Source organism: Globicephala melas, chromosome 3 (genome assembly GCF_963455315.2).
Source record: "Globicephala melas chromosome 3, mGloMel1.2, whole genome shotgun sequence".
NCBI lineage: Eukaryota > Metazoa > Chordata > Mammalia > Artiodactyla > Delphinidae > Globicephala > Globicephala melas.
Window position 1 is genome coordinate 120,340,946 of NC_083316.1, and position 26,827 is coordinate 120,367,772.

The 26,827-nt window shown below is 40.0% G+C and overlaps 1 protein-coding gene across 1 annotated transcript in view; it reads left to right on the forward strand.

Moving 5' to 3' along the window:
- Window positions 1–2,923: 2,923 nt before the first annotated feature.
- Window positions 2,924–26,827, forward strand: part of KCTD16 (potassium channel tetramerization domain containing 16) — a 265,170-nt gene continuing 241,266 nt past the window's right edge. The window contains exons 1-2 of the mRNA XM_060295472.1: window positions 2,924–3,050; window positions 3,431–4,570. Of these exons, the coding sequence (XP_060151455.1) occupies window positions 3,739–4,570 (832 nt within the window). The 5' untranslated portion in view covers window positions 2,924–3,050; window positions 3,431–3,738. The remainder of the gene's footprint in view (window positions 3,051–3,430; window positions 4,571–26,827) is intronic.

Below are 26,827 nucleotides of genomic sequence, written 5' to 3' on the forward strand. Positions count from 1 at the left end.
GGTGGCGCAGTGGTTGAGAGTCCGCCTGCTGATGCAGGGGACACGAATTCGTGCTCCGGTCCGGGAAGATCCCGCATGCCGCGGAGCGGCTGGGCCCGTGAGCCATGGCGGCTGAGCCTGCGCGTCCGGGGCCTGTGCCCCGCAGCGGGAGAGGCCCGCGTACCGCAAAAAAAAAATAAAAAATAAAAAAAGTTGCCTACCCTATGGAACCCAGAAAAATAAACAGAGCTCCTCATTTTTGAAATTCAGATTACTCTACTTTTAAATGGTAAAAATATTTTAGCCTTTCAACTCAACTTAATGCTAAAAGCTCTTTTAAATGACTTGTTCTTTTGTTTTCAAATGTGTAATAATCTTGAAATTCTTCTTGTTTTCTTTGCTTGCCACTTCTCCATCCCTATTCTAGAATCCATAAGGTTAAAAACAGCACATTGATCATTCTGAATACGCAGTGGTCTAACCCCTACCCTGCTACTCCACAGCTGTGTGACCCTGTGGAAGTGCTTTCCCTCTCTGGTACTCAGTTTCCGTATCTTTAAGACAAGATGGTGATTCCATTTCACAAGTTCCTTTTATCTTTAAAAGACTATGATTTTTCTTCCTCCCATTCTTCACTTCCTGTCAGACTGCCCCCCAAATATTTTAATATCTAATCTCCAAAGCTATTGTCATGGCGTACTGGCCTACTCTCTTAGACAAAATAATTTGCTCTTAACTACAACCAAAACCAGTACTTAATAGGTATAGATTCAGACTTACTTTTTTCCCTTAACCAGATGGCAACTAAATGTTTACTTTGTCATCTTGGTGAACAGAACATTTCTGGAAATACTCAAACCACTATAAAAACCTTAAAATAAAGGAAAAAAAAATCTAACTTTTGGTTCAGGTAAGTTGCCAGATACAGATTGCACTGATAGTTTGAAAACACTAGATGGCGATATGAGTGCATCAAATAACAGACACATCCTTGATTGGTCCAGTATTAAAATCCCAATGATTGAGGGCAGAACAGGTTAATACATTCGTTAAAGAAACAAAAGTCAAATATAATCAGGCGTTGGAGTGTTAGCTAACACTCTGAATATGTTCAGTAATCCGGTTCTTAGTGAAAGAAAAGTGTTAAATTAGAAATTATTTTATGCTACCGCTGAGTCTATCTTCAAGCTAATTCTTGGGGCAAGAGTTGTCCATAAACACGGGTATCCCATAAAATTTATCTAATTCATACTTTCCTCTCCAGTTTTGGCTTTCATTTTTTAAAAATAGCAATTGTTTGGAATGGAGTGTGCCTCACATATATTATTCATAGATGAAGTACTATATTCTCATTAGGAATGTGAGTCCTAAGACGTTGGTGTTTGAAAGGGGAAATGGCTGACTTACTGTAAGCTGTTGGCTGGGCCATTATTGACTGGCAGGATCAACTGGAAGCACTTTGTTAGTGGATTAGGTTGCCCTGGAAATGCCTTCCTGAAACTCTAATGATGCACTTAAGGGAACCCTGTGGGACAGGAGTAAAATGTCTCTTTGCAGGCGAATCTTCCACCAGAATCCTCTTGGGATGAGATGGGAGGGGGCGGGGGCACATCCAAAGAGATGCTCTGTATGGAAACAGCCCCAGAAAAAAGGTTGCAGGTCACAATTTACATGGAAGCTAAGCTCATGACTTACTGATATAAACCCTGGGTTTTCTGAGGGTACCAGTGCTTCGTGGATTCTTTTGAAGGAGTATCATTAATTCCAGAGAGACTGTACCTATGCATGTATGTATTTATTATTTATTTATTTCCTGTGGTGGGGTGGCAGAGGGATGGAGAAGGGAAAAAACAGGTGAAGGCATCTGAGAGAACATGGTTTCATCCTCTTTGGTTGGAAAAAAGAACTACTTTGTAGCTTGAATATTGGGGGTCGTTGGGTGTGCTTTCCTTCCTTCCTTCCTTTTTTTTAAATTTTTTATAAAAACAAGCTTTAGAGGGGCAATTTGCCCTTCCGCAGAAATTCAGTGCACGTGCGACGGGCATGTTTGTTGATTTTTTTAATGAAAAATCTCTGTGTTCGTCTCACCACTGGGTTGGGGGCTTGTTTCTGGGGTATGGTGGTGGCGGTGGAAGTCTGAAGACAGGAGGAAAGGGCAAAGCAAAGGCCCTTGTAAACTCCAGACTTCCGGACAGGACGGGGAGGGGGGGAGTGGCTGCGCAGCGCTGCGTCCCCGCCCCGCGCCCAGAGCGCCCAGGAGTCGCGTGCTCACGGCCGGAGCGCGGCGTCCTCGTGCAGTCCTGGCGACCTGTCAGCGAGGCGGACGTGACTCGGAGCTGCCTCCGCTTTCTCCAAGCCATATTCCTTTAAGATGATGTAATAGTCATTTCCCTGGATGGTTTCTTGCCTGCACTGCTGAAACAACAGCATCCGAACTGCACTAGGAACTGTGGAACCACCCAGCTCCGCCGCCTGAGAAGCCCGAGCCCGAGCCCCCCGTCGTCATTTCGGCGCTGCGGCGGCCACCGGCTCCCACTTGGCTGGGAACATGGGAGCCCGCTTGCCCTTGCCGGCAGGTGGGGTGGCTACCTGGGACCCCAGCAGGGCACATCTGTCTTTCTTTCTTCTTCTGGGCTTTCTGAAAAGCTTCTAGGTCCCAGTACCTCTTGCAACTCTCTTCTGTTTTAAGGATTCTTTCCAAAGGTTTGATTTTTTTTTTTTTTTTCCTGGAGAAGCTTTGGATGAATATTTTTCTCTGCTTTGCTTCTTCAATACAACCTCTTGTCACGGTTTAACTTTTTTGTGACTTGTTTTAACTTGAGATTGGAAGTGAATATATACATATCTATACACAAATGTACATTTATATAAATCTTTAAATATATATATATACACACACATATATATATATGATTATTTTCTAAGAGCACATCTCTCTGGCACCCTTCATTGATACCTCTGTCCTTTACCTCTTTGGGATTTGACAAGCTCCAGACTCTGTGTGGTTGTGGATTCCGACTGCTTTGCAAATGGGTATTTCTGCGCAAGAGCTGTTTCCAGCACTCACTAAGGTAAGTTCCGAGGCTTATTACTTTTCCTGTCCAGCCAGAAAAAAAAAAAAAAAATTCCCTTTTAGAAGTTGAAAATTGCATATTCCTTTTTAATGCAGAAATCAAATAGAAATGTTTTTAATACTAAATGCTGGAGACAGAGGAATATGGATAAATATGTAGACAAAAAATAGCTTGAGAGAAGCTACGATTTAGTTGAAGAATGGGTGAAATCAGTAGTTCCAGGGCTGCTTATGTAAAATAATCTCTCCCTCCCTCCCTCCCTCCCTTCCTTCCTCCCTTCCTGCTTCTCTCCTTCCCTCTTCTCTCTCCAGTGGTCTCTTTTTTTCTGACTCATGCTGGGATTGAGGAAATAATTTTCTCTCTTTTCCTTCACACAGACCTCTCAGTAACTGGAGACCTGGCCTGCCTTGCCTACTGAGCTTGGGGGAAGATTGGATGCAGATGAGTTAATTATATTCCATGAAGTAATAGCTTACCACCTGCCAGGGTTTAAACTACTTTTGCAGCATCACTTCACCTGTGGAGTCTTTGAAATTTTGCTTTCTTGGGGAAAAAACTAGGTAAGAGAAGGCCGTTTTCTTAACAAGTTAGCGTCCTCTCCCTCCCTTACAAGTTTGCAAAAGATCAGGCTCTGACTCCATTGAACTGCACCTTCACGTCAAAATAGAAGAAGAAGAAAGGGACAATGGCTCTGAGTGGAAACTGTAGTCGTTATTATCCTCGAGAACAAGGGGCTGCGGTTCCCAACTCCTTCCCTGAGGTTGTGGAGCTGAATGTTGGGGGTCAAGTTTATTTCACTCGCCATTCCACATTAATAAGCATCCCTCATTCCCTCCTGTGGAAAATGTTTTCCCCAAAGAGAGACACAGCTAACGATCTAGCCAAGGACTCCAAGGGAAGGTTTTTCATTGACAGAGATGGATTCCTGTTCCGTTATATTCTGGACTATCTCAGGGACAGGCAGGTGGTCCTGCCTGATCACTTTCCAGAAAGGGGAAGACTGAAAAGGGAAGCTGAGTACTTCCAGCTCCCAGACTTGGTCAAACTCCTGACCCCTGATGAAATCAAGCAAAGCCCAGATGAATTCTGCCATAGTGACTTTGAAGATGCCTCCCAAGGAAGTGACACGAGAATATGCCCCCCTTCCTCGCTACTCCCTGCTGACCGCAAGTGGGGTTTTATTACTGTGGGATACAGGGGCTCCTGCACCATGGGCAGAGAGGGGCAGGCGGATGCCAAGTTTCGGAGAGTTCCCCGGATTTTGGTTTGTGGAAGGATTTCCTTGGCAAAGGAGGTCTTTGGAGAAACTTTGAATGAGAGCAGAGACCCTGACAGAGCCCCAGAAAGATACACCTCCAGATTTTATCTCAAATTCAGGCATCTGGAAAGGGCTTTTGATATGTTGTCAGAATGTGGATTCCACATGGTGGCCTGTAACTCCTCAGTGACAGCATCTTTCGTCAACCAATACACAGATGACAAGGTCTGGTCAAGTTACACTGAGTACGTCTTCTATCGTAAGTACCACGGGTTCTTTTTGTTTTTTCATGTGTATGGATCCTCTTAACAGAAATATATGTCTGCATGTTCAGTCTATGTCTAAGGAATACTGTTTTGGTTCTTTTTTTTAACCCTTGAGGTACAGCTAGAAGATTAGAGGTTATAGTCAGCTTTCATGTCTTACCTAAGACAACGTTTGTTTTTCCAGTCACAGACTATTTAAATAAATATTTATAAAATATTTATTTTATAATATTTATATAAATATTTATATAAATATTTATTTAAATATTTAAAAATATTTAAAGAATCACAGAACATTTAAAGGCCTCAAAAATCACAAGATGCAAATGATACTGGTATAGGTAATATGTGGAATGAAAACAGGCATGTATGGCTCTGTCAGATACTGAATTGTGAACATAAGAACATTAGAACTTAGCTGTTGGTCCACAGGAGGTTGATAGACTCAGAGTGGCTGAAGTGCTGCTCTCTATTCTTTTATCTAACTTTGGGGTCTCTGAAGCTGGTTGCTGAAGACTGGCTTTCATGGGGGCGTTGAAAACACAAATGGATGTTGCACTGAACGACATGATCTTGGCTAGATGGCAGCATAGACTGACGAAAGACCCCCTTCCCCCCCGACCCCAAGTCTGAAATTTGCTTTTCTAGGCTTTACAGTTTTGTGATTTGATTCCTTAGCAGTTTGTACTGAGATGTGAGTTGCAGTGCAGACGTAATTAAGTCGAGCTTCATTTAGGAGTCATCTAAAAGGAATGAATCCTTGAGAATTGTCAGTCACATGCAGTCGTCTTCAGATAGCTGAGGTGATAGAGTCACTGACATAAAAGGAAAGCAGAAGGGAAAAAAGAAAGGAAACAATTGTACCTTTAAATTGTGCCTTTAAAGTAAGAGTTTGTTAGAGGTCAGTCCATTTGTTTAAATGACTGTACAGAATGCCTTATTTTAAGAAATGGCATTATTCTAAAGATAAGCCATTGATCTCTGAAAGAACAATCAATCAATCTGTAAAGTGTAGTGCTTGATGAACTGCTGATTTTCAACAGGTCTGGGAGTTGGGTGAAGTGAATGCCATAAGAAATATGTTTCCAGTTTTTCTCTGTTCTTATTTTAAGGCAAATCCATAAATTTTGAGGATTAAAATATCTTAATGTCTTTACACATAAAGATATGACTGAATTTCCTGGACTCGTTTTTGCCTACAGTTGTGTTTATTCATTTGGAGATGGTGCTGGGAACCTTGGTGACAAGGCCTGTGGGAAGCCGAGTTGCTCTCTACTGGGTTATCACACGTTTGGTTTTTGGAAGTGAAGACAAATGGATTGTGTAGAAAGAAGAGCCTGTGTAGAAAAATGAAATCAGCCAGCAGTTCAGTAGCGTTCTCATGTGTTGGAACAAGCATTATTTGGTCCCGTATCCCTACCTATGGCCTTTAGCTGTAATCTGTACCTTCCTCTATGTTGGAACTTAGTTGCCAGATTCTGCTTTCTTCCTTCTGGTGAATTTTCCACTAGTATAGAGATACGGCTTTAGCTTTTTAGCTTTCTACAAAGGAGTGTGACATTATCTGTGATTCTGTAGAATAAATATCTTCTAACTTTTTGGGGAAAACATGCATCATAGAGTTTAAATCTAGGTATGTGATATTTACCTTGTTCTCCAATTTCTAATATTTGAAAACAGCCTCTTAAGAAGCTTCAGTCAAATAAAAGAAAACCTACCAACCATAGCCCCTCAAAAAGACTACACTTGATTCTAATCACTTGCTCATCTAAATGATACCCAGAACCTGAGCGTATTTGCCTACTAGCTCAGTGACATTTCTGTGTTCATCAAAGACTCATCCATATAACACTATGTCCTTTTTAGATTGCTCTCAACAGACTCTGTTCTTTGATCATATAATCGCTTCTTTCTTTTTTGGGTTGCTGAGAGGTTGCCAAGGTTTGCTCTCTGTCACTCCATGGACAGGCTAGCACAAACGTACAGCAACTTCATATTGCACAGCACATGTACTGCATACGATATACTTGCCCTTTGTACGTAACAACCAGAGCTAAGTGTTAACTCTTCCTCTGTCTTAGGATCCATAAAACTGGCTACTGTCTTTCTAAGGTGCATGACAGCTTCCGTGCAGCTGCTTAGGCATAATTATTTAATTAGAAGCTGCCAACTGTGCCTCTATAACCAAATTCGTCAACCTGCTGTGCTCAGGTTAATGGGACAAAACTACAGGAGGTGCTCTAAAGCAGGGAGTTGCTTGTACGCAAAGACGCTCCGAGCCCTGCCAATCAACCAACTGTGAGCACCAAGCCACCGCTCGCTTTGCAGAGGATGTGGAGCCCAGAAGCCACCACCTGCCAGCCAGGTCCGAAGGGGCAGTGTGTGTCTCTGGTGAGCACCTCCCCCAACCTCAAAGAAACCAACCAGCCAACCAACTAACAGAAAAGATGCTCTTTGCCGGGGGACTCGACTTCCTCCTATGTTATAAAAATATCTGTAGATAAAGATATAGATATGTAGTGACAAACTTCTTAGGTCCAAGTAATTAACTCCAAGCAATTAGACTCTTCTAATAACCAAGGGATAATGCAGCGTCACTTTGTCCGGATCCAGTAAAAAATGAACAGCAAGAAATTAATACATTGCATATGGTGGTTGACAGTCATGGGGAAAGACCCCTTCTTCCTCTGTTTGCCTAATTTTCTTCCAGATTTTCCAAGGGGACATTGGGAAATCTGTCAATTATTAACAGGTTAGATTCTTGGCTCATTCAGTCTTCATGTGGACCTAGAACTGATGGTCAACATCAGGCAGTTCTGACTGAGTGTTTCGTTGTTGCAGAACTATGAACAGTTAAAGTCAACCCATGTTTGTGTGTGTTCAAAAGGGCAGCAAGAAAGGTGTTTGTCTACGTTGCTTACTCACCAAAATATGTGAGATACTGTGGATTATGATTCACTTATCAGCAACTGAAAAAACGTGAGTGATATAGGAAGTAAAGAAATGTCTCTCCTAGGATTGCCTCACAAAGTATTTTAATTAAAAAAAACGAGAAGGTACTTTTCCACCTTTCTCACCCAACTAGGTAAATAATTCCCTCTGTTTTCTCTCCAAGTGTTATGTGGAAGGCAATATCATAAACATCAGAGGATGCCTTCTTGATTCACCTCTAGATGAAATGAGAGCTAAGTAATTTGGCAACGAGAAGTCCTGATATTGAACTCAATAGCCATTCACACCGCTTAGGAACAAAATCACAGGTGCGTGGAAATAAATGAACCTCTTATTAGCCCTCTCCCAGTGCCCTAGGGAAGCTTGCTCTTGGTTGGAGAAAATTAAGTACATTTCCTTAATCCTACTCATGAGTGAGTTACTTCAGACAAATGCCTGAAACCATTCAGATTCAAAGGCATTTGCCTTTAGTAGAACTGTGATAACATGACCACAAATAGGGAGTTTAATTCGTAAGATCCAAAAACATAAACTATGAGTTCTGTGAATTATGGAGGTACCAATTCATTGCCTTTTCAACAGATTCCTGCTTGTAGGTGCATTTTAACCTTTTTTCTCTTTACTTGGTTTTCTTAAATGTAAAGCGTTGTTTCCACAAAAGTTTCTAATTTCCTTTTATACGCAGTATATATCTTCAGGGTGGTTGATTGAGATGGAGTGTTGGAGAAAAGTAGATCAGGAAATGACTTCTCACTTAGAATTCAGCTGCATGACCTTGTATTGGGAAGAAATGGTGGTTCTGGCCATTGTGAATAACTTACCCAGTTGATTTTAAAAGCTTCCATAAGAGGGTGTGTTTTTAAAGGAAAACAGGTGGAAAAGCATCTATCTTGAAATGATTCTAGCTCTTTTTTTCCTGTTTCCTCAAAAGTTACCAATGATAGCTTCAATTTTTACTGTCCATGGAAATATGATATTGGCACATTCAAAATGAAGCCACGGAACAATGAAGTCCAAACTGGGAGGGTCTGGTCTTTACCACACCTGCCTCTCCTCTTTCTGTGATGTTTTTCTGTCTTTTCCATCTAAGATGTTCTCTGTTCCTCTTCCTTTAGTCATTCCTGCTTTCAAGTTCTCTCTCTATGCCATAATCACGACGTCAGTAAAAATTCTGTTCTGTCATTTTATTTAGAATATTTTCAAGGCATGGTGTTACTTTTTTCAGAGGATTTTATACATAAGAAACCTTTTAATAACTGTGGATCCAGTGACTTTGTATCCCAAAGGGAGTGTTCTTAAGACTTGAGCCTTGTTAATTTATAATTTAAATATATAGCATAATCTAAGTATAAGACTTCATCATGAAGTTGGTTTAGACCCTGCTTGGGCAGGTATTGGATGGTGATGATGATGATAGAAGAAAGGGGTAGTGGGTATCATTTTTTCTTATCTCTTTAAGATGCTGTTCTCCGACCGTTGGGCTCAACGTAACAGGGATATAAGCGTGTTAGTAACATATTCTATTATGCCGTTTTCACTTTCATGCCAAACAAGGTATATTACCTGAGCCCAGTTCCTTGTAGGAGATGATTTGAATCATTTCTTCCTAGGTCTCTGGCATCCTGAATGAATTTGGCAGCAAGAGAAGTGTCAATATGTAGGCAGAAAGGGGGAGATCTCTGTGATTGCCCCCAAGTACCTCAATATATTAAAAACGTATGTATACGATTGGAAAGAGAAGACCAAATGGTTTTGATAGTCTAAGGAGGTTTAGATCTTACCAAAGAAATTAGAGATAGAAATAGCTGAGAATGTGCCACAGAGCTCCATTTGGAACACCTCCAAACACAAACCATGGAGAGGAGTGACTGGGCATAGAAGAGAGTGCCAGTCCGATGCACAGAAAACAGTTCTTCAGAAATGTAGAGGTGATGCTCCGTCTCTGCATCATAGCTGACTATTGCTCTTTTTCTTTGGTCTTTGCTCTAGCTTTCCTCAAATACTGCGTTTCTTGGCAAGTCAGCTAAAACATGTTAGTATGGAAATTTTCAAACACATCCAAATGTAGAGAAACCCAGCTCCAAAAATTACAGAGATTATTACAAGACTCATCTTGGTTCATATATATTCCTACCTACTTTCTCCTCTGTCTACACTGGATTCTTTTGAAACAAATTATAGAAGTCAGTCATTTCATTCATCCACAAACACTATACTATATGTTTCTAAAATAAAATGAATTTTAAGATACGTAACAATACCATTATCACATACAAAATTAATAATTCTTTAATATCTTCTAATATCTAGTTGGTGTTCAAACTTCTTTCATTTTCTCACAATATTATTTTTAAAGTTGTCAAACTCTTGTTTGAATCAAGAGTCAAATGAGGTCCATCCATTATCTTTTATTGCTATTTATTTTCTCTTTCAAAATTAAAAAAATAGGGCTTCCCTGGTGGCGCAGTGGTTGAGAGTCCACCTGCCGATGCGGGGGACACGGGTTTGTGCCCCGGTCTGGGAGGATCCCACATGCCGTGGAGCGGCTGGGCCTGTGGGCCATGGCCACTGAGGCTGCGCATCCGGAGCCTGTGCTCCGCAGCGGGAGAGGCCACAACAGTGAGAGGCCCGCATACTGCAAAAAAAAAAATTAAAAAAATATTGCATATGACATATATGACAAAGTGGCAAAAATCTTAAATCTCTTTTAATTTCTCCCTCCCTCCCTCCTTTTCCCTTGCTCCCTTTTTCTCTCTCTCCCTCTTTCTTTCTTTTCTTTTTCAATCTGTTTGTTTGAAGAAACCAAGTTATTTGTCATGGCGAATGTCTGGCACTCTGGGTTTCACTCATCCATCTCTCTGATCTCTGTGATTTTATTGACACATTTTTTTCTTACCCCTGTATTTTCTGTAAATTTGTTAGAGCTAAACATCAGATTCTAAGGCTTGATCAGATTCAGGTTCAGAATTTCTTGCAAGAAAACTTCACAAGCGTTGGCAGGTCCATTTTTAATTTGCTTTGACAGATTGAAATGCTATCTGCTTTGGAGGCAAGGGAGGGACCTCTCCTTATTGTTTGTTTTTCTTTTTTTTTTTTTAATAAAATTTTCCATTTAAAAAATTTTTATTTGTTTTATTTATTTATTTTTGGCTGTGTTGGGGTCTTTGTTGCCGCGTGTGGGCTTTCTCTAGTTGTGGCGACTGGGGGCTACTCTTCGTTGCAGTGCGCAGGCTTCTCATTGCGGTGACTTCTCTTGTTGTGGAGCACGGGCTCTAGGTGCACAGGCTTCAGTAGTTGTGGTGCGTGGGCTCAGTAGTTGTGGCTCACGGGCTCTAGAGCGCAGGCTCAGTAGTTGTGGCACACGGGCTTAGTTGTTCCGCGGCATGTGGGATCTTCCCAGATCAGGACTTGAACCCGTGTCCCCTGCATTGGCAGGCAGATTCTTAACCACTGCGCCACCAAGGAAGCCCTGTTAGTTTTTTCATGATCATCATATGGACAAATAGCAATTGGGATCTGTTCTCTCCATTGTTCAAGTTGATTCTGACGATACAGCAGGCAGTAAAAGAGGCTCCAGTTTTTCCTTCTAGTCATCCAAGAACTATCTAGTATTCCACTGCTGTTCTTGTCATTAGGCTGGGCTACCATCAGGGGTGCAGTGAACCTACCAAGATGTGCACTGGCTCCTGCTGACTGGGAGGAAGAATCATTCTGAGTGGGAAAGTTTGCCTCCTGACTATTCTGATTTTGTATTCTGGGATTCTTTCAACTGTGCGGAATCTCCACTGAACTCATCGTGCACATTCTCAAACCTCTTCTCTCCTAGTGTTCCTTATCTCAGTAAATGGATTCATCAGTTGCCCAGTTCCCCAGGGAAGAATAAAACCTGAGTGGCTCTTCTTTCTCCGTAACCATTTCTTCAGTCTCCAAGTCCTATTGGTTCTTTTCCTTCATCCGTCTCTAATCCGTCCATTTCTTCCCGTCTCCACTGATGCTACCAAGCCCACTGGCATTGCTTTTCTAGATTATTGCAAAGAAACTGAAACTGTCCTTCCCACCCACGTCTGGTGTTGTCCCCTTTGGGTCTCTTCTTCCTGCTGCAAAAATGGTGAGATTTCTAAAATGTGAGCGTGACCATTGTCACTCCTTAACATGAATCACAGCTCTTGGTGGAATGACCTCTGCTTCTGTCCTTAGCCTCTTCTGTTGCCCTCCCACCCGTTACATTTTTAACCTCAGCTCTACCCCATTTCTTTTAGCTCTTCAATGCTGTTACACACTTGCTTCTTCAGTTTTGTACATAATGTTCCCTCTGCCTGGAACTGTGCCTTCACCTGCTTTGATTACATACTTCAGGTCCCAATCTAGAGGTTCCTTTTATGGGAAGCCTTTCTAGCCCACCATATCTAGATTAGGCACCTCTTATCTTTGCTCCATAGGATCCTACTTTCCATTACTGTGGCACAAATAATACTGTATTATACTTTCTTATTTAACTGTTTCTGTAACATTAGACTGCAAGCTCCGTGAAGGTAGGAACTGTGTCGGTCACTTTCACCATGATATACCTGGCACAGCACCTGGCAAAAATGTAGGCACTCCATAAATATTTCTCAAAGAAGGAAACTAAACGCCCACTGCAGACTTTTGTTATGGTCATAGGTACCACTGTCTTGCATATACCATTACATTATCTCTTAACAGAACTAGAGAGCAATGATGGTGTGATTGGTAATAATGATGGCATTTCCTAACTTCCGCTGAGTTCTTCAGGTGCTTGGCTAAGCACTTTAATTTTTATTTTTAGAATTTTTGAATTTTATTTTATTTATTTTTTTATACAGCGGGTTCTTGTTAGTTATCCATTTTATGCACATCAGTGTATACATGTCAATCCCAATCTCCCAATTCATCCCCCTCACCCCACCCCCAGCCACTTTCCCCTCATGGTGTCCATACATTTGTTCTCTACATCTGTGTCTCAATTTCTGCCCTGCAAACCGGTTCATCTGTACCATTTTGCTATGTTCCACATATATGCATTAATATACGATATTTGTTTTTCTCTTTCTGACTTACTTCACTCTGTATGACAGTCTCTAGATCCACGTCTCTACAAATGACACAATTTCGTTCCTTTTTATGGCTGAGTAATATTCCATTCTGTATATGTGCCACATCTTCTTTATCCATTCATCTGTCAATGGGCATTTAGGTTGCTTCTATGACCTGACTATTGTAAATAGTGCTGCAATGAACATTGGGGTGCATGTGTCTTTTTGAATTATGGTTTTCTCTGGGTATATGCCCAGTAGTGGGATTGCTAGGTCATATAGTAATTCTATTTTTAGTTTTTTAAGGAATCTCCATACTGATCTCCATAGTGGCTGTATCAATTTACATTTCCACCAACAGTGCAAGAGGGTTCCCTTTTCTCCACACCCTCTCCAGCATTTGTTGTTTGTAGATTTTCTGATGATGCCTATTCTAACTGGCGTGAGGTGATACCTCATTGTAGTTTTGATTTGCATTTCTCTAATAATTAGTGATGTTCAGTAGCTTTTCATGTGCTTCTTGGCCATCTGTATGTCTTCTTTGGAGAAATGTTTATTTAAGTCTTCTGCCCATTTTTGGATTGGGTTCTTTGTTTTTTTTAATATTGAGCTGCATGAGCTGTGTATATATTTTGGAAATTAATCCTTTGTCTGTTGATTCAGTTGCAAATATTTTCTCCCATTCTGAGGGTTGTCTTTTCATCTTGTTTGTAGTTTCCTTTGCTTTGCAAAGCTTTTAAGTTTCATTAGGTCCCATTTGTTTATTCTTGTTTTTATTTCCATTACTCTAGGAGGTGGATCAAAAAAGATCTTGCTGTGATTTATGTCAAAGAGTGTTCTTCCTTCATTTTCCTCTAAGAGTTTTACAATGTCTGGTCTTACATTTAGGTCTCTAATGCATCTGGAGTTTATTCTTTTGTATAGTGATAGGGAGTGTTCTAATTTCATTCTTTTACATGTAGCTGTCCAGTTTTCCCAGCACCACTAAATGAAGAGACTGTCTTTTCTCCATTGTATATCCTTGCCTCCTTTGTCATAGATTAGTTGACCATAGGGGTGTGGGTTTATCTCTGGGCTTTCTATCCTGTTCCATTGATCTATATTTCTGTTCTTGTGCCACTACCATATTGTCTTGATTACTGTAGCTTTGTAGTATAGTCTGAAGTCAGGGAGCCTGATTCCTCCAGCTTGGTTTTTTTCCCTCAAGACTGCTTTGGCTGTTTGGGTCTTTTGTGTCTCCATACAAATTTTAAGATTTTTTGTTCTAGTTCTGTAAAAAATGCCATTGGTAATTTGATAGGGATTGCATTGAATCTGTAGATTGCTTTGGGTAGTATAGTCATTTTCATAATATTGGTTCTTCCAATCCAAGAAAATGGTATATCTCTCCATCTGTTTGTGTCATCTTTGATTTCTTTTATCAGTGTCTTACAGTTTTCTGAGTGCAGGTATTTTACCTCCTTAGGTAGGTTTATTCCTAGGTATTTTATTCTTTTTGTTGCAATGGTAAATGGGAGTGTTTCCTTAATTTCTCTTTCTGATCTTTCTTTGTTAGTGTATAGGAATGCAAAAGACTTCTGTGCATTAATTTTGTACCCTGCAACTTTACCAAATTCATTGATTAGCTCTAGTAGTTTTCTGGTGGCATCTTTAGGATTCTGTATGTATAGTATCATGTCATCTGAAAACAATGACAGTTTTACTTCTTCTTTTCCAATTTGTTTTCCTTTTATTTCTTTTTTTTCTCTCTTTGCCGTGGCTAGGACTTCCAAAACTATGTTGAATGATAGTGGCGAGAGTGGATGTCCTTGTCTTGTTCCTGACCTTAGAGGAAATGGTTTCAGTTTTTCACCCTTGAGAATGATGTTTGCTGTGGGTTTGTCATATATGGCCTTTATTATGTTGAGATAGGTTCCCTCTCTGGTCACTTTCTGGAGAGTTTTTATCATAAATGGGTGTTGAATTTTTTCAAAAGCTTTTTCTGCATCTATTGATATGATCATATGGTTTTTCTTCTTCAGTTTGTTAATATGGTGTATCACATTGATTGATTTGCATATATTGAAGAATCCTTGCATCCCTGGGATAAATTCCACTTTATCATGGTATATAATCCTTTTAATGTATTGTTGGATTCTGTTTGCTAGTATTTTGTTGAGGGTTTTTGCATCTATATTCATCAGTGCTATTGGTCTGTAATTTTCTTTTTTTGTAGTATCTCTTTCTGGTTTTTGTATCAGGGTGATGGTGGCCTCGTAGAATGAGTTTGGGAGTGTTCCTTCTTCTGCAATTTTTTGGAAGAGTTTGAAAAGGATGGGTGTTAACTCTTCTCTAAATGTTTGATAAAATTCACCTGTGAAGCCATCTGGTCCTGGACTTCTGTTGGTTGGAAGATTTTTAATCACAGTTTCAATTTCATTACTTGTGATTGGTCTGTTCATATTTTCTATTTCTTCCTGGTTCAGTCATGGAAGGTTATACCTTTCTAAGAATTTGTCCATTTTTCCAGGTTGTCCATTTTATTGGCATAGAGTTGCTTGTAGTAGTCTCTTATGATGCTTTGTATTTCTGCGGTGTCTGTTGTAACTTCTTTTTCATTTCTAATTTTATTGATTTGAGTCCTCTCCCTCTTTTTCTTGATGAGTCTGGCTAATGGTTTATCAATTTCATTTATCATCTCAAAGAACCGGCTTTTAATTTTATTGATCTGTGCTACTGTTTTCTTTGTTTCTATTTCATTTTTTTCTGCTCTGATCTTTATGATTTCTTTCCTTCTGCTGACTTTGGGTTTTGTTTGTTCTCCTTTCTCTAGTTCCTTTAGGTGTAAAGTTAGATTGTTATTTGAGATTTTTCTTGTTTCTTGAGGTAGGCTTGTACTGCTATAAACTTCCCTCTTAGAACTGCTTTTGCCGCATCCCATTGGTTTTGGATCGTCGTGTTTTCATTCTAACTTGTCTCTAGGTGTTTTTTGATTTCCTCTTTGATTTCTTCAGTGATCTCTTGGTTATTTAGTAACATATTGTTGAACCTTCATGTGTTTGTGTTTTTTCCCCCTCTAATTGATTTCTAATCTCATAGCGTTGTGGTCAGAAAAGATGCTTGATATGATTTCAATTTTGTTAAATTTACCAAGGCTTGATTTGTGACCCAAGATGTGATCTATCCTGGAGAATGTTCCGTGTACACTTGAGAAGAAAGAGTAGTCTGCTGTTTTTGGTTGGAATGTCCTATAAATATCAATTAAATCTATCTGGTTTCTTGTGTCATTTAAAGCTTGTGTTTCCTTATTAATTTTCTGTCTGGATGATCTGTCCATTGGTGTAAGTGAGATGTTAAATTCCCCCGTTATTATTGTGTTAGTGTTGATTTCCTCTTTTATAGCTGTTAGCAGTTGCCTTATGTATTGAGGTGCCCCTATGTTGGGTGCATATTTATTTATAATTATTATATCTTCTTCTTGGATTGATCCCTTGATCATTATGTAGTGTCCTTCCTTGTCTCTTGTAACATTCTTAGTTTAAAGTCTATTTTATCTGATATGAGTATTGCTACTCCAGGTTTCTTTTGATTTTCATTTTCATAGAATATCTTTTTCCATCCCCTCACTTTCAGTCTGTATGTGTCCCTAGGTCTGAGATGGGTCTCTTGTAGACAGCATATATATGGGTCTTGTTTCTGTATCCATTCTGCGAGCTTGTGTCTTTTGGTTGGAGCATTTAATCCATTCACGTTTAAGGTAATTATTTATATGTATGTTCCTCTTACCATTTTCTTAATTGTTTTGTGTTTGTTTTTGTAGGTCCTTTTCTTCTCTTGTGTTTCCCACTTAGAGAAATTCCTTTAGCATTTGTTGTAGAGCTGGTTTCATGGTGCTGAATTCTCTTAGCTTTTGCTTGTCTGTAAAGCTTTTGATTTCTCCATTGAATCCGAATGAGATCCTTGCTGGGTAGAGTAATCTTGGTTTTACGTTTTTCCCTTTCATCACTTTAAGTATATCATGCCACTCCTTTCTGGCTTGTAGAGTTTCTGCTGAGAAATCAGCTGTTAACCTTATGGGAGTTCCCTTGTATGTTATTTGTCATTATTCCCTTGTTGCTTTTAATAATTTTTCTTTGTATTTAATTTTTGTCAGTTTGATTACTATGTGTCTCGCCATGTTTCTCCTTGGGTTTATCCTGCCTGGGACTCTCTGCACTTCCTGGACTTGGGTGACTATTTCTCTTCCCATGTTAGGGAAGTTTTTGACTATAATCTCTTCATATATTTTCTCGGGTCCTTTGTCTCTCTCTTCTCTTTCTGGGACCCCTATAATATGAATGTCATTGCATTTAATGTTGTCCCAGAGGTCTCTTAGGCTATCTTCATTTCTTTTCATTCTTTTTTCTTTATTCTGTTCTGTAGCAGTGAATTCCACCATTCTGTCTTCCAGGTCACTTCTCTGTTCTTCTGCCTCAGTCATTCTGCTATTTATTCCTTCTTGTGTATTTTTCATTTCAGTTATTGTATTGTTCATCTCTGTTTGTTTGTTCTTTAATTCTTCTAGGTGTTTGTTCTGTAATTCTTCTAAGTCTTTGTTAAACATTTCTTGCATTTTCTTGATCTTTGCCTCCATTCTTTTTCTGAGGTCCTGGATCATCTTCACTATCATTATTCTGAATTCTTTTTCTGGAAGTTTGCCTATCTCCACTTCATTTAGTTGTGTTTCTGAGGTTTTATCTTACTCCTTCATGTGGTACAAAGTCCTCTGCCTTTTCATTTTGTCTGTCTTTCTGTGAATGTGGTTTTCCTTCCACAGTCTGCAGAATTGTAGTTCTTCTTGCTTCTACTGTCTGCCCTCTCAGGGTTAAGCACTTTACATACAAATTGGAATTCTCCCTGAAAGATGCTCTGCTCTTAACACCTGCACAAAGATTCTAGCTCTGGGGAACTGAGAAAAACACTTTATCAGCAGCGAAGTCTCCTGTGCTTTCCTTTTAGTTGATTCACCTAAGTAGGAGCAAATTGAAGCTGGGAGGGGGTGGGTGGGCAGCATTTAAGGAACAACCCTAGGAGGGACTTGGGATTCAGAAAAGTGCTGCAAAATTGAGAGAATAACTTCAATAGGAGAAGAGCTCTGCTAGAATGCAAAGTGTGCTGTGAGGCTGACCAGGTTGCCTTCTTCTTACTGCTAAAGGATTCTATCGATATTTCCTCCTTCCCTCCCTTCTTACCACGTTAGCGATCATTCCTTAATGCCAGAGGCAACATAACATGGTGGTTTAGAGCCTGGGTGTTGGAGCCCACACTGCTTGAGTTTGAATTTCTAGCTGTTTGATCACCTGCAAATCACTTGACTTCCATGCCTCAGTTTCCTCACCTGGAAAATGGAGACGGTAACAGTGGTACTTGCCTCATAGGGTTGTTACGAGAATCGAATAGGTTGCTACATATAAAGTGCTGATGACAGCACCTGGCACCCAGGCAATGCTATGGAAATGTTAATAAATAATTTCAAGGACCTCTGAGAATACTGACATGACAAGATACAGGTCCTTCCTATAAAAAACTTACCTGATTATAATAGTCCTCTTGGATACTTTGTTCAGTCTGTTGATTCTATGCATGTTAAAAAAAACAAACAAAAACATCTAGAAGTAACTTTTAAAGAGGAAATTCAAGCTATTGATTTTAATTGAATCTGAATAAACATGAAAGTAAACCCTTCAGAAAGCTTCCAATTGCAGTAACTCTTTTCTTCCCCCTGGCTATTCCGTAATGCAAGTCATTAATAATGGCTTTTCTCCCTACCTTATTTTCAACTTGTGGTTTTTCAGAACCTGGGAGAATATGTGGTAGCATTGAAAATTAAGAATATAATTTAAATTATATATTCAGTCACTGCAGAATTAGAATAACCTTTTAGGAATCTCAGCCTAGAGAGAATTCTCCTTCATGGTGACAGAAAATGGTTACTGAGTACACCTCCGACAATAAGATCATTTAAATTGCTCCAGAAATGAAAACAAGACGTGTTTCTTCACACCATGAGTAGCTGTTCTGTGTGGCTTTGAATGGAAACAAGACTGCGAATGGGGGCTGTTGCTGTGTGACCCGGTCAAAAGCTGCCCCATGTGAAGAAATTCATACTTTTCTACTTTCATTCATCTATCCCATTCTGAAGCAGAAAGTTCTAATAATTTCCACACCCCCGTTGACAGTGACCTTTTATTCTGAGTGTATCTGATATAATGTGATGGTGAACTAGTTACATTGATGAAAATAGGAGGTGACCCATTCTTTATATATCACTTGGTGCACAAGAGACTTTGGGGCTGCTGGATGTTGTGTTTTAGACAATATTGTAGACTGTGGATTGACACTGCTAGGCCACTACATAGAGGAAAGGAGAGCTAGGCTCTGGTAACGGCGATTTTTCTGTGAAGGGAGCTTTCTGTGTGTGGAGCAGCAGAGAAATTCTAGTGACTGGGATAAGGGAAATGGGGTGTATGACAGAGTGTGGTAGAGGCATGAAATCAAAACCAAGGGAGTACTCCAGACTTGGGGAAATGTTGCAGAGCCCTTGACAGAGGAAGAGCTGGCCAACAATGAGAAGCGCATCGGGCACTGGCCAGGCATCGCGGCTCATTTTCTTACGGTGTTAAGCATTCAGTTACGTCAGGTGGAGAAATTTTCCTATGGGCACGTGCTTGCACATTTACACTGAAAATGCAAATGGAAAATAAGATTCCGTTTGCACTAATTTGCTTTCTAGCCAACTAGGTGAAATCTCTTTTTTTCTTTAAACAGAGGGATAACCTGTGTGAAGTTGTACATCTTGGGAAGCTGCCGTGAAATAGCACGATGTTCATTCCTATTTGCGTGAGAAAAGCATGCCTTAGAAAACAGCAGAGTTGCTTGGCTTTGCTGGATAAATCCTCCTGTGGTCTGGAGCAGTAATGGCTAATGCTATAATGTGTGATGCTTTAAAATTTTAAAGGCCATTTTCAGGTCTTTGGATGCTCAGTAATGTAAAATATTTATTTGGGAAGATCTGATTGCTTCATACTCACTGAGGACGTGTCTTATGTAAAGTACCTTTTCTGTTTTTTGTAGGGTTGTCCAGATGCGTTAGGTAGCAAATATCCTATCTGTATGCAAAGAATTGAGATCCTGATTCACAAAGTCCTCATGCTCACGGTTTTCTAGTACTTCTCCACAATCTGCCAGGGAAGTGATTCACAATGTGCACAGGCCTCATGGATTGGAAGCTGAAGGCCCTTCCAGCCTTTCATCATCGGCATCCTTTTACACAGACAAAAAAGAAAACATAGCCTGATGTGTGATCTAGTTTTACACCAAGATGGTACCTCCCTTCATCAGAATGACCTCCTTTAATAGGCAGAGTCCATCCCACCTCTGTTGCTGGTACAGAATTCTGATCGCTACCTTCTGGCCATGCAAATACATGCCAGGCCCTGGGATGTTGCTATGCCTTTGCTTTTGTGTGTGTTAGGTTCCTAAACATCTCTGCAATGGTTGGCTTATACATTCCTTCTAGAATATATTTTGAACACCTACTGTGCACCTGAGGCTGCACGCAGTTCCAGGGATTCACCTGTGGATGAGAAGCATATGGTCAGTGTTCTCATGGAGCACATTGTTTAGGGAGAGATTAGACTAGTAAATGGGTAATTTCAATCTTGTGTGATGGGTAAGTGTAAATTGATTTGAGGATAGAGAGGGGACTTTTTTTTTTTTTTGCGATACGTGGGCTTCTCACTGTCGTGGCCTCTCCCGTTGCGGAGCACAGGCTCCGGACGCGCAGGCTCAGAGGCCATGGCTCACGGGCCCAGCCGCTCCGCGGCATGTGGGATCTTCCCGGACTGGGGCATGAACCCGTGTCCCCTGCATCGGCAGGCAGACTCTCAACCACTGCGCCACCAGGGAAGCCCTGTAGTCCCTTTTTATAATGATTCTCAAAATGGTGTCATGATTATTAGTTTAACGTTAAGGATTACTGATTTGCCTTGCCAATCCCATGCATAACTCTTTTTCAGTAACTACCCCAGTGCTGAACACACAGGAGGTGCTCATTAAGCATCTGTGGAATGAATAAATAAATTCATAACACCACATTTTATTTTTTAATTTCTTTGCCACACAACATGGCTCGAGGGATCTTAGCTCCCCAACCAGGGATTGAACCCAGGCCTCGGCAACGAAAGCTCAGAGTCCTAACCACTGGACTGCAAGGGAATTCCCCATAACACCACATTTTAAAGAATGTTAATTTTATTTTAAAGAAGTAAAATTTAAAGAAATAAAATGTGAAATGTAAAATGAATGAAATGTGAAATAAATGAAAATATCAGGTTTACTTGATACTTACATTTAACCATGGATGTGCACCCTGTGAGCGACAGTGAAAATATGGTTGAGTACAGTAACAGCATCAGACCTATCTGGATAAAAACCTTAGTTCCGTCCGTTCCTACCAGGACACTCTTGGGAGAGTGTCTTAACCTCCTGATACCTCAGAACACTCATCTCTAAAAGGGGAACGTGGAAGCTTCTCTCATGGCGGTACTGTAAGGATTAAGCCAAGGTCATGCCATCTTGTTTGCTTGTCTCGTTAATATCCAGGCATTTCGTCTCTAGGCTCTTTTGGTTCATCTTACAAATAGGTATGTTTGGATTCAGAAGAAGAAACTGAGAGAATATGGATCTCATGGAGCTGATCTTGCCCACTCACAAACAGAAGTCAAGCTGCTTCTCGCTGGTTTCCCTATGGACTAGTTGAGCTCCATGTTTCCACCATAGCACTGTTTACATGTGTAAATATTTGCTTGCTTTACTTGTTTATTTTCTCTCTCTGTAGACTGTAAGCTTCATGGGGGCAGGAGCTAGGAACTCTGTTTGTCCTGTTCTTATGTATGCGTAGCACCTAGCACAGTGTGTGGAGCATAGGAGACACTAACTTATTTTTTCTTTATCCTCCCTTCCCCACCATGTAAAATTATAATAGTAGGATTCCCTCTCATGGTGAAGGCAACTGATGATATAGATATAGATCTATAGACATATAGATATTGATATACACACACATAAAATATTATATAATCTGTCTCTGGCTAGTGTACTGGAAACAAACATGAGAAATGGAAAAGGGCAAATTAAATCCTGAAAGAATACAAGATGTGGACAGAAGTGGGGAAACTGGCTTCGATACATCACTTACCCTCTCCAACCCTCAGGTACCTCAGTTGTATAACAGGTATAGTGGAACTCATAGGACACGAACTAGCAAATAATATGACATATGTAAAGTGACTGTTGCTTGATTAGACGTCTGCTGTTAAGGCAGATTTTATCCTAGCTTGAGTGAACACCTAGAGAATGTCTTAAGGAAAGGTAACTCCATCCACAAAGAGAGAGATTAAATCTGCTCATTTAGAAAGTTGTTAAAGCATTTGGATACTCATGGTCATAATAAGTAGATGGGCAGGACGTCCCTGGTAGTGCAGCGGTTAAGAATCCGCCTGCTAATGCAGGGGACACGGGTTCGAGCCCTGGTCCAGGAAGACCCACATGCCATGGAGCAGCTAAGCCCGTGCGCCACAGCTACTGAGCCTGCACTCTGGAGCCCGCGATCCACAAGTATTGAAGCCCGTGTGCCACAACTACTGAAGCCTGTGCGATTAGAGCCCGTACTCCGCAACAAAGAGAAGCCACCGCAGTGAGAAGCCCGCACATCACAATGAAGAGTAGCCCCCACTCACTGCAACTAGAGAAAGCCTGCGCACAGCAATGAAGACCCAACACAGCCAAAAATAAATAAATAAATTTGTAAAAAAAAAAAAAAAGACAGGCTTTAATGGGACTGCAGCAGCAGCACTATTATTACATAACACTGAGTAGCATAGAATCAAAGATATGTTGGGTCTATTTTGGTCTCCTTTACTTGTGTAATGATCGTGCCACCTATGGTCTGAAGGTACTGGTTAAAAGGATAAAAATAAATTCCTTATTGAGCCCTGTAAACTGTAACGCTGGATGGGAGCTTGAAGCTTATCTTTTACACTAGGAAAAGTACCAACTTGGTTTATAAAACCAGAGCATCCTGGGAGGTAGGGGGATCTCATGGTTTCATGATTCAGTTTCCTCTCACAGCCTCCAGGCTTTAAATGAAGTTCTAGGTAGAAGCCACCACACAGAATCTTTCAAAGTGACACTCTTTTGATTGAAGTAGGAATTGGGTGTGAGTAAGATGTTCCTCCCTATTCCCCCCTTTTTATTTTGCGGTGGCCCTTGGGGCAATTCAAGAAACCTAGGGCCCAGTGTAGATGTTTGAAAACTCTAACCTGGACATTCTAAACATATGGTGAATTTCTGTCTTTTGAAAAATTAGCTTTTTATCTTTTTGGCCAGGTTCTTAGCTGTGTATTCCTTTCAACTTTTTAAATTTTCATTGACTTATGTGTAGTTCTCAGGACAACTCAAAATGAAGGATGGACTGGAGAAAGGCAATTATTAAAAAAGGTAAAGAGCAAAATAAATTAATTTTACCCCTGTCTTTGGTATGTTACAGAGAAAGTTGCCTTAATTATCTACTTTACATTTTTTTCTCTGTAACAACACAAGCAATGGGAGTTATTGCTATTGAAGGAAAGCATGGAAAATGGTCAATACAACAGATTTTTTATGTTTGCACCTGGTAGTCTGGAGTTGTTTTATATATTGTGAATAAAGGCTGAGGTTAGTATATTATTTTATTAATGTATATTTCCTCCAAAGAGCTTAAGGGACTGTGGTAAAATCTCTGGTTGAGATGGTGCTTTCTATCCTAACATGAAGAATTAATTGTAAACAACAAAAAAATCTGTTTTGGGGGTGTTTGCAAATAACCCCTCATACCAGTGATATTCTCCTGTATAAAAACAGCAGGAACACTTTCTTTTTATCATAGCTGTATTTTCATATTGTTTATAGTCTGTGATTTGCCTTGGTAGTTTGCTTCCTTTTATGGGAAAACAAGTTTTCTTCCAAACAACCAGATGCAATGTAATCAAATAATTACTGTCTTAATTTGCTGCTGAAGTCCTCCTGAGCAGAAAGAAACAAAATACAGGTATGCAGTGGCATATATTTAAATTCTGAGATTCTAACCACAATCATAGCTCTTTTATATGTGAACTTGATGTCAGGTATCATGTCAAGTGTTTCTCATGTAGTCCTCATGAAGCCTCTACAGTAGGAAACTGAGGCTTAGAGAGATTTACCTTGCTCAAGGTCACTGTTAGTGGATGCTTCAGAATTTCTGTAGCATTAAGTTTGAGCAAAGTTCATTCACTCATCTCAAGCATGAAGGTGAGGGTGGACTGATGGACATCAAGGCTGGATGATGGGGCTGAACTTGAAAGTAATTTCTCCCTACACCACAGACCCAAGTTACTGCTATGTGATCTCATAATTGCTGTGAGCAGAATTCAAATCCCAGCTGCCCTGACCCCAATTCCAGCACTCTTGACTGTCATGCAATACCACCGAAATACCAGATGGCAGTCCTGTCTTTTTTGAACTGCCAGAAGCAGCTCTTCAAGGAAACCGACTCCCAAGATTAAGTGAGAAGCCCACATACAGCCTCCCCCAGGGGGTGGCATGGCAGAAGGTGCTGGACAGGACTGAGTTCTCTTTCGCTCTCCCCTTCAAACTTCAAGCCTTATGAACACGATTTTCCCATGATACAGCTTGAAAAAAAGTTAAACCAGATTGGGCTGAAATCTGCAAATCTGTCCTCAGTTACCCACACAAAACTTCTGGGATATGATCTCTTCTCCCAGAGACTCCTACACAGCATTATTTTTAAGAATTTGATTTCTTAGGTACCACGGATATGAAAAGGCACAAGATTTCACAGTACAAAAAGACATCAAAAAACATTTGAAATAGAATAGGAAAGACTTATCCTTGTCTTCCTCCACGCCACGAAATACCTAAACTAAATTAATAAAGTCTTTAAAAATTAAAAAAAAATTCAAAGGCATATTTGCGAGTTCTGTTTCTTGAATCTAGCAAAACGGAAATGAGTGAGGTAGTCTGATGGAAGATGAATCCAGATGCTCTGACAGGTATTCTTAGTCTCCAGAGAAAAGGCACATTTAAGCATGAACCTATGACTAACCTGAAACTCTGTTTAAATCATGAAGTATACTGAAAATGACTTCTTCTCTTACAGGCTCGCCTAGTTTTGAATTTGAGGAGAGTTCCTTAAGAATATAATATTGGTATAACTATTTTATGTTACTAGCAGCTTTCTATACCTTAGAGGTCTAGACATATATAACAGCAAGATTACAAACAAAAACTAAAAAGAAAAATTCATTCTTGATACTGAAACTGGTTGACCCTCACAACTGCTTTTCCTTCTGAATCTGGATGAAAATCCTAAAACCCTAGATATGGGGAAGTGTAGCCTCTTGCTTTTCCCCATATCTTTTGGGTTTTGTTTTTCTTCATTTAACTGTTCTCTAAAATTATAGATACCACTGATTGAGCACAAATCACACGGCAGACACTGTGATAAGTGCTGTGTAGATATTACAGTGTTCTCTTTTTAGAACAACCTTAGGAGGTATGGATTATTATATTTTAATATCTTTATTGGAGTATAATTGCTTTACAGTGGTGCGTTAGTTTCTGCTTTATAACAAAGTGAATCAGCTGTACATATACGTATATCCCCGTATCTCCTCCCTCTTGCGTCTCCCTCCCTCCCACCCCTCTAGGTGGACACAAAGCACTGAGCTGATCTCCCTGTGCCATGTGGCTGCTTCCCACTAGCTATCTATTTCACATTTGGTAGTGTATACATGTCCATGCTGCTCTCTCACTTCATCCCAGTTTACCCTTCCCCCTCCCTGTGTCCTCAAGTCCATTCTCTACATCTGCATCTTTATTCCTGTCCTGCCCCTAGGTTCTTCAGAACCAATTTTTTTTTTTTAGATTCCCTATATATGTGTTAGCATACAGTATTTGTTTTTCTCTTTCTGACTTACTTCACTCTATATGACAGACTCTAGGTCCATCCACCTCACTACAAATAACTCAGTTTTGTTTCTTTTTATGGCTGAGTAATATTCCATTGTATATGTGTGCCACATCTTCTTTATCCATTCATCTGTCAATGGGCACTTAGGTTGCTTCCATCTCCTCTATTGTAAATAGAGCTGCAATGAACATTTTGGTACATGACTCTTTTTGAATTATGATTTTCTCAGGCTATATGCCCAGTAGTGAGATTATTGGGTCGTATGGTAGTTCTATTTTTAGTTTTTTAAGGAACCTCCATAGTGGCTGTATCAATTTACATTCCCACCAACAGTGCAAGAGGGTTCCCTCTTCTAGGAGTTGTGGATTATTTTTTCCATATCACAGATGAGAAAACTGAGACCTTGGGAGATCCTTAACCAAGTTCACAGCTAGTAAAAAATAAAATGAAGATTCGGACTCAGTCGAGTCTGTCTGACTCTTAAGACTGTAAATTCTTTTTAATTGCTGAGATATATTTGTTGTCCATAGAGTACAGATCTTTTCTATAAAATGAAATATAAAAATTAGATGGTAGAACAGAAACTGAGATCAAAAGATTTTTTTAAGATGGTAGAAGAAACAACATATTTGTCTACTGGTCGGAAGCATTCAAGGGTTAGGGAAAAATCAACAATACAGGAGAGAGAGGAGAGATAGCTAGAGTGATATCCTTGGATAAGTAAGAAGGAATGGAATTGAGTACATATAGGGTTTATTCTTTGTTATGTGCCTTGTCAGTTCATTCATGGTAATAAGATGTATGAATACAGACTTGATATATAATAGATATAGTAATAGTACATGTACATACAATCACATATATTTATGTGTGTGTATATATGTATATGTATATATATAACAAATAGTAATAGAGTATATGGGTACAGACACAGTTGGTATGCTTTGGTGGGAGCTTGTTGATGTTCTCTTTGGATTGCTTCTGTCTGCTCAGTAGAATAAGAAGCTGAAAGACTGAGGATGGGGAAGGAAGTAAGTGAGGTTTGAAGATAGAATAGATGGTTTAAATAGTTCTTTAGTACTGGGGGGGGGGGTGAGTGAAATAGGGAAAGTTATTGACCAGCAGCATTAAGGACTCACTTGAAGTAAGTGGCCATGAATTTAAAGTGAGATCATTCAGCATGGTTGTACATTTTTCTCCAGCCATGTTCAGCTGTA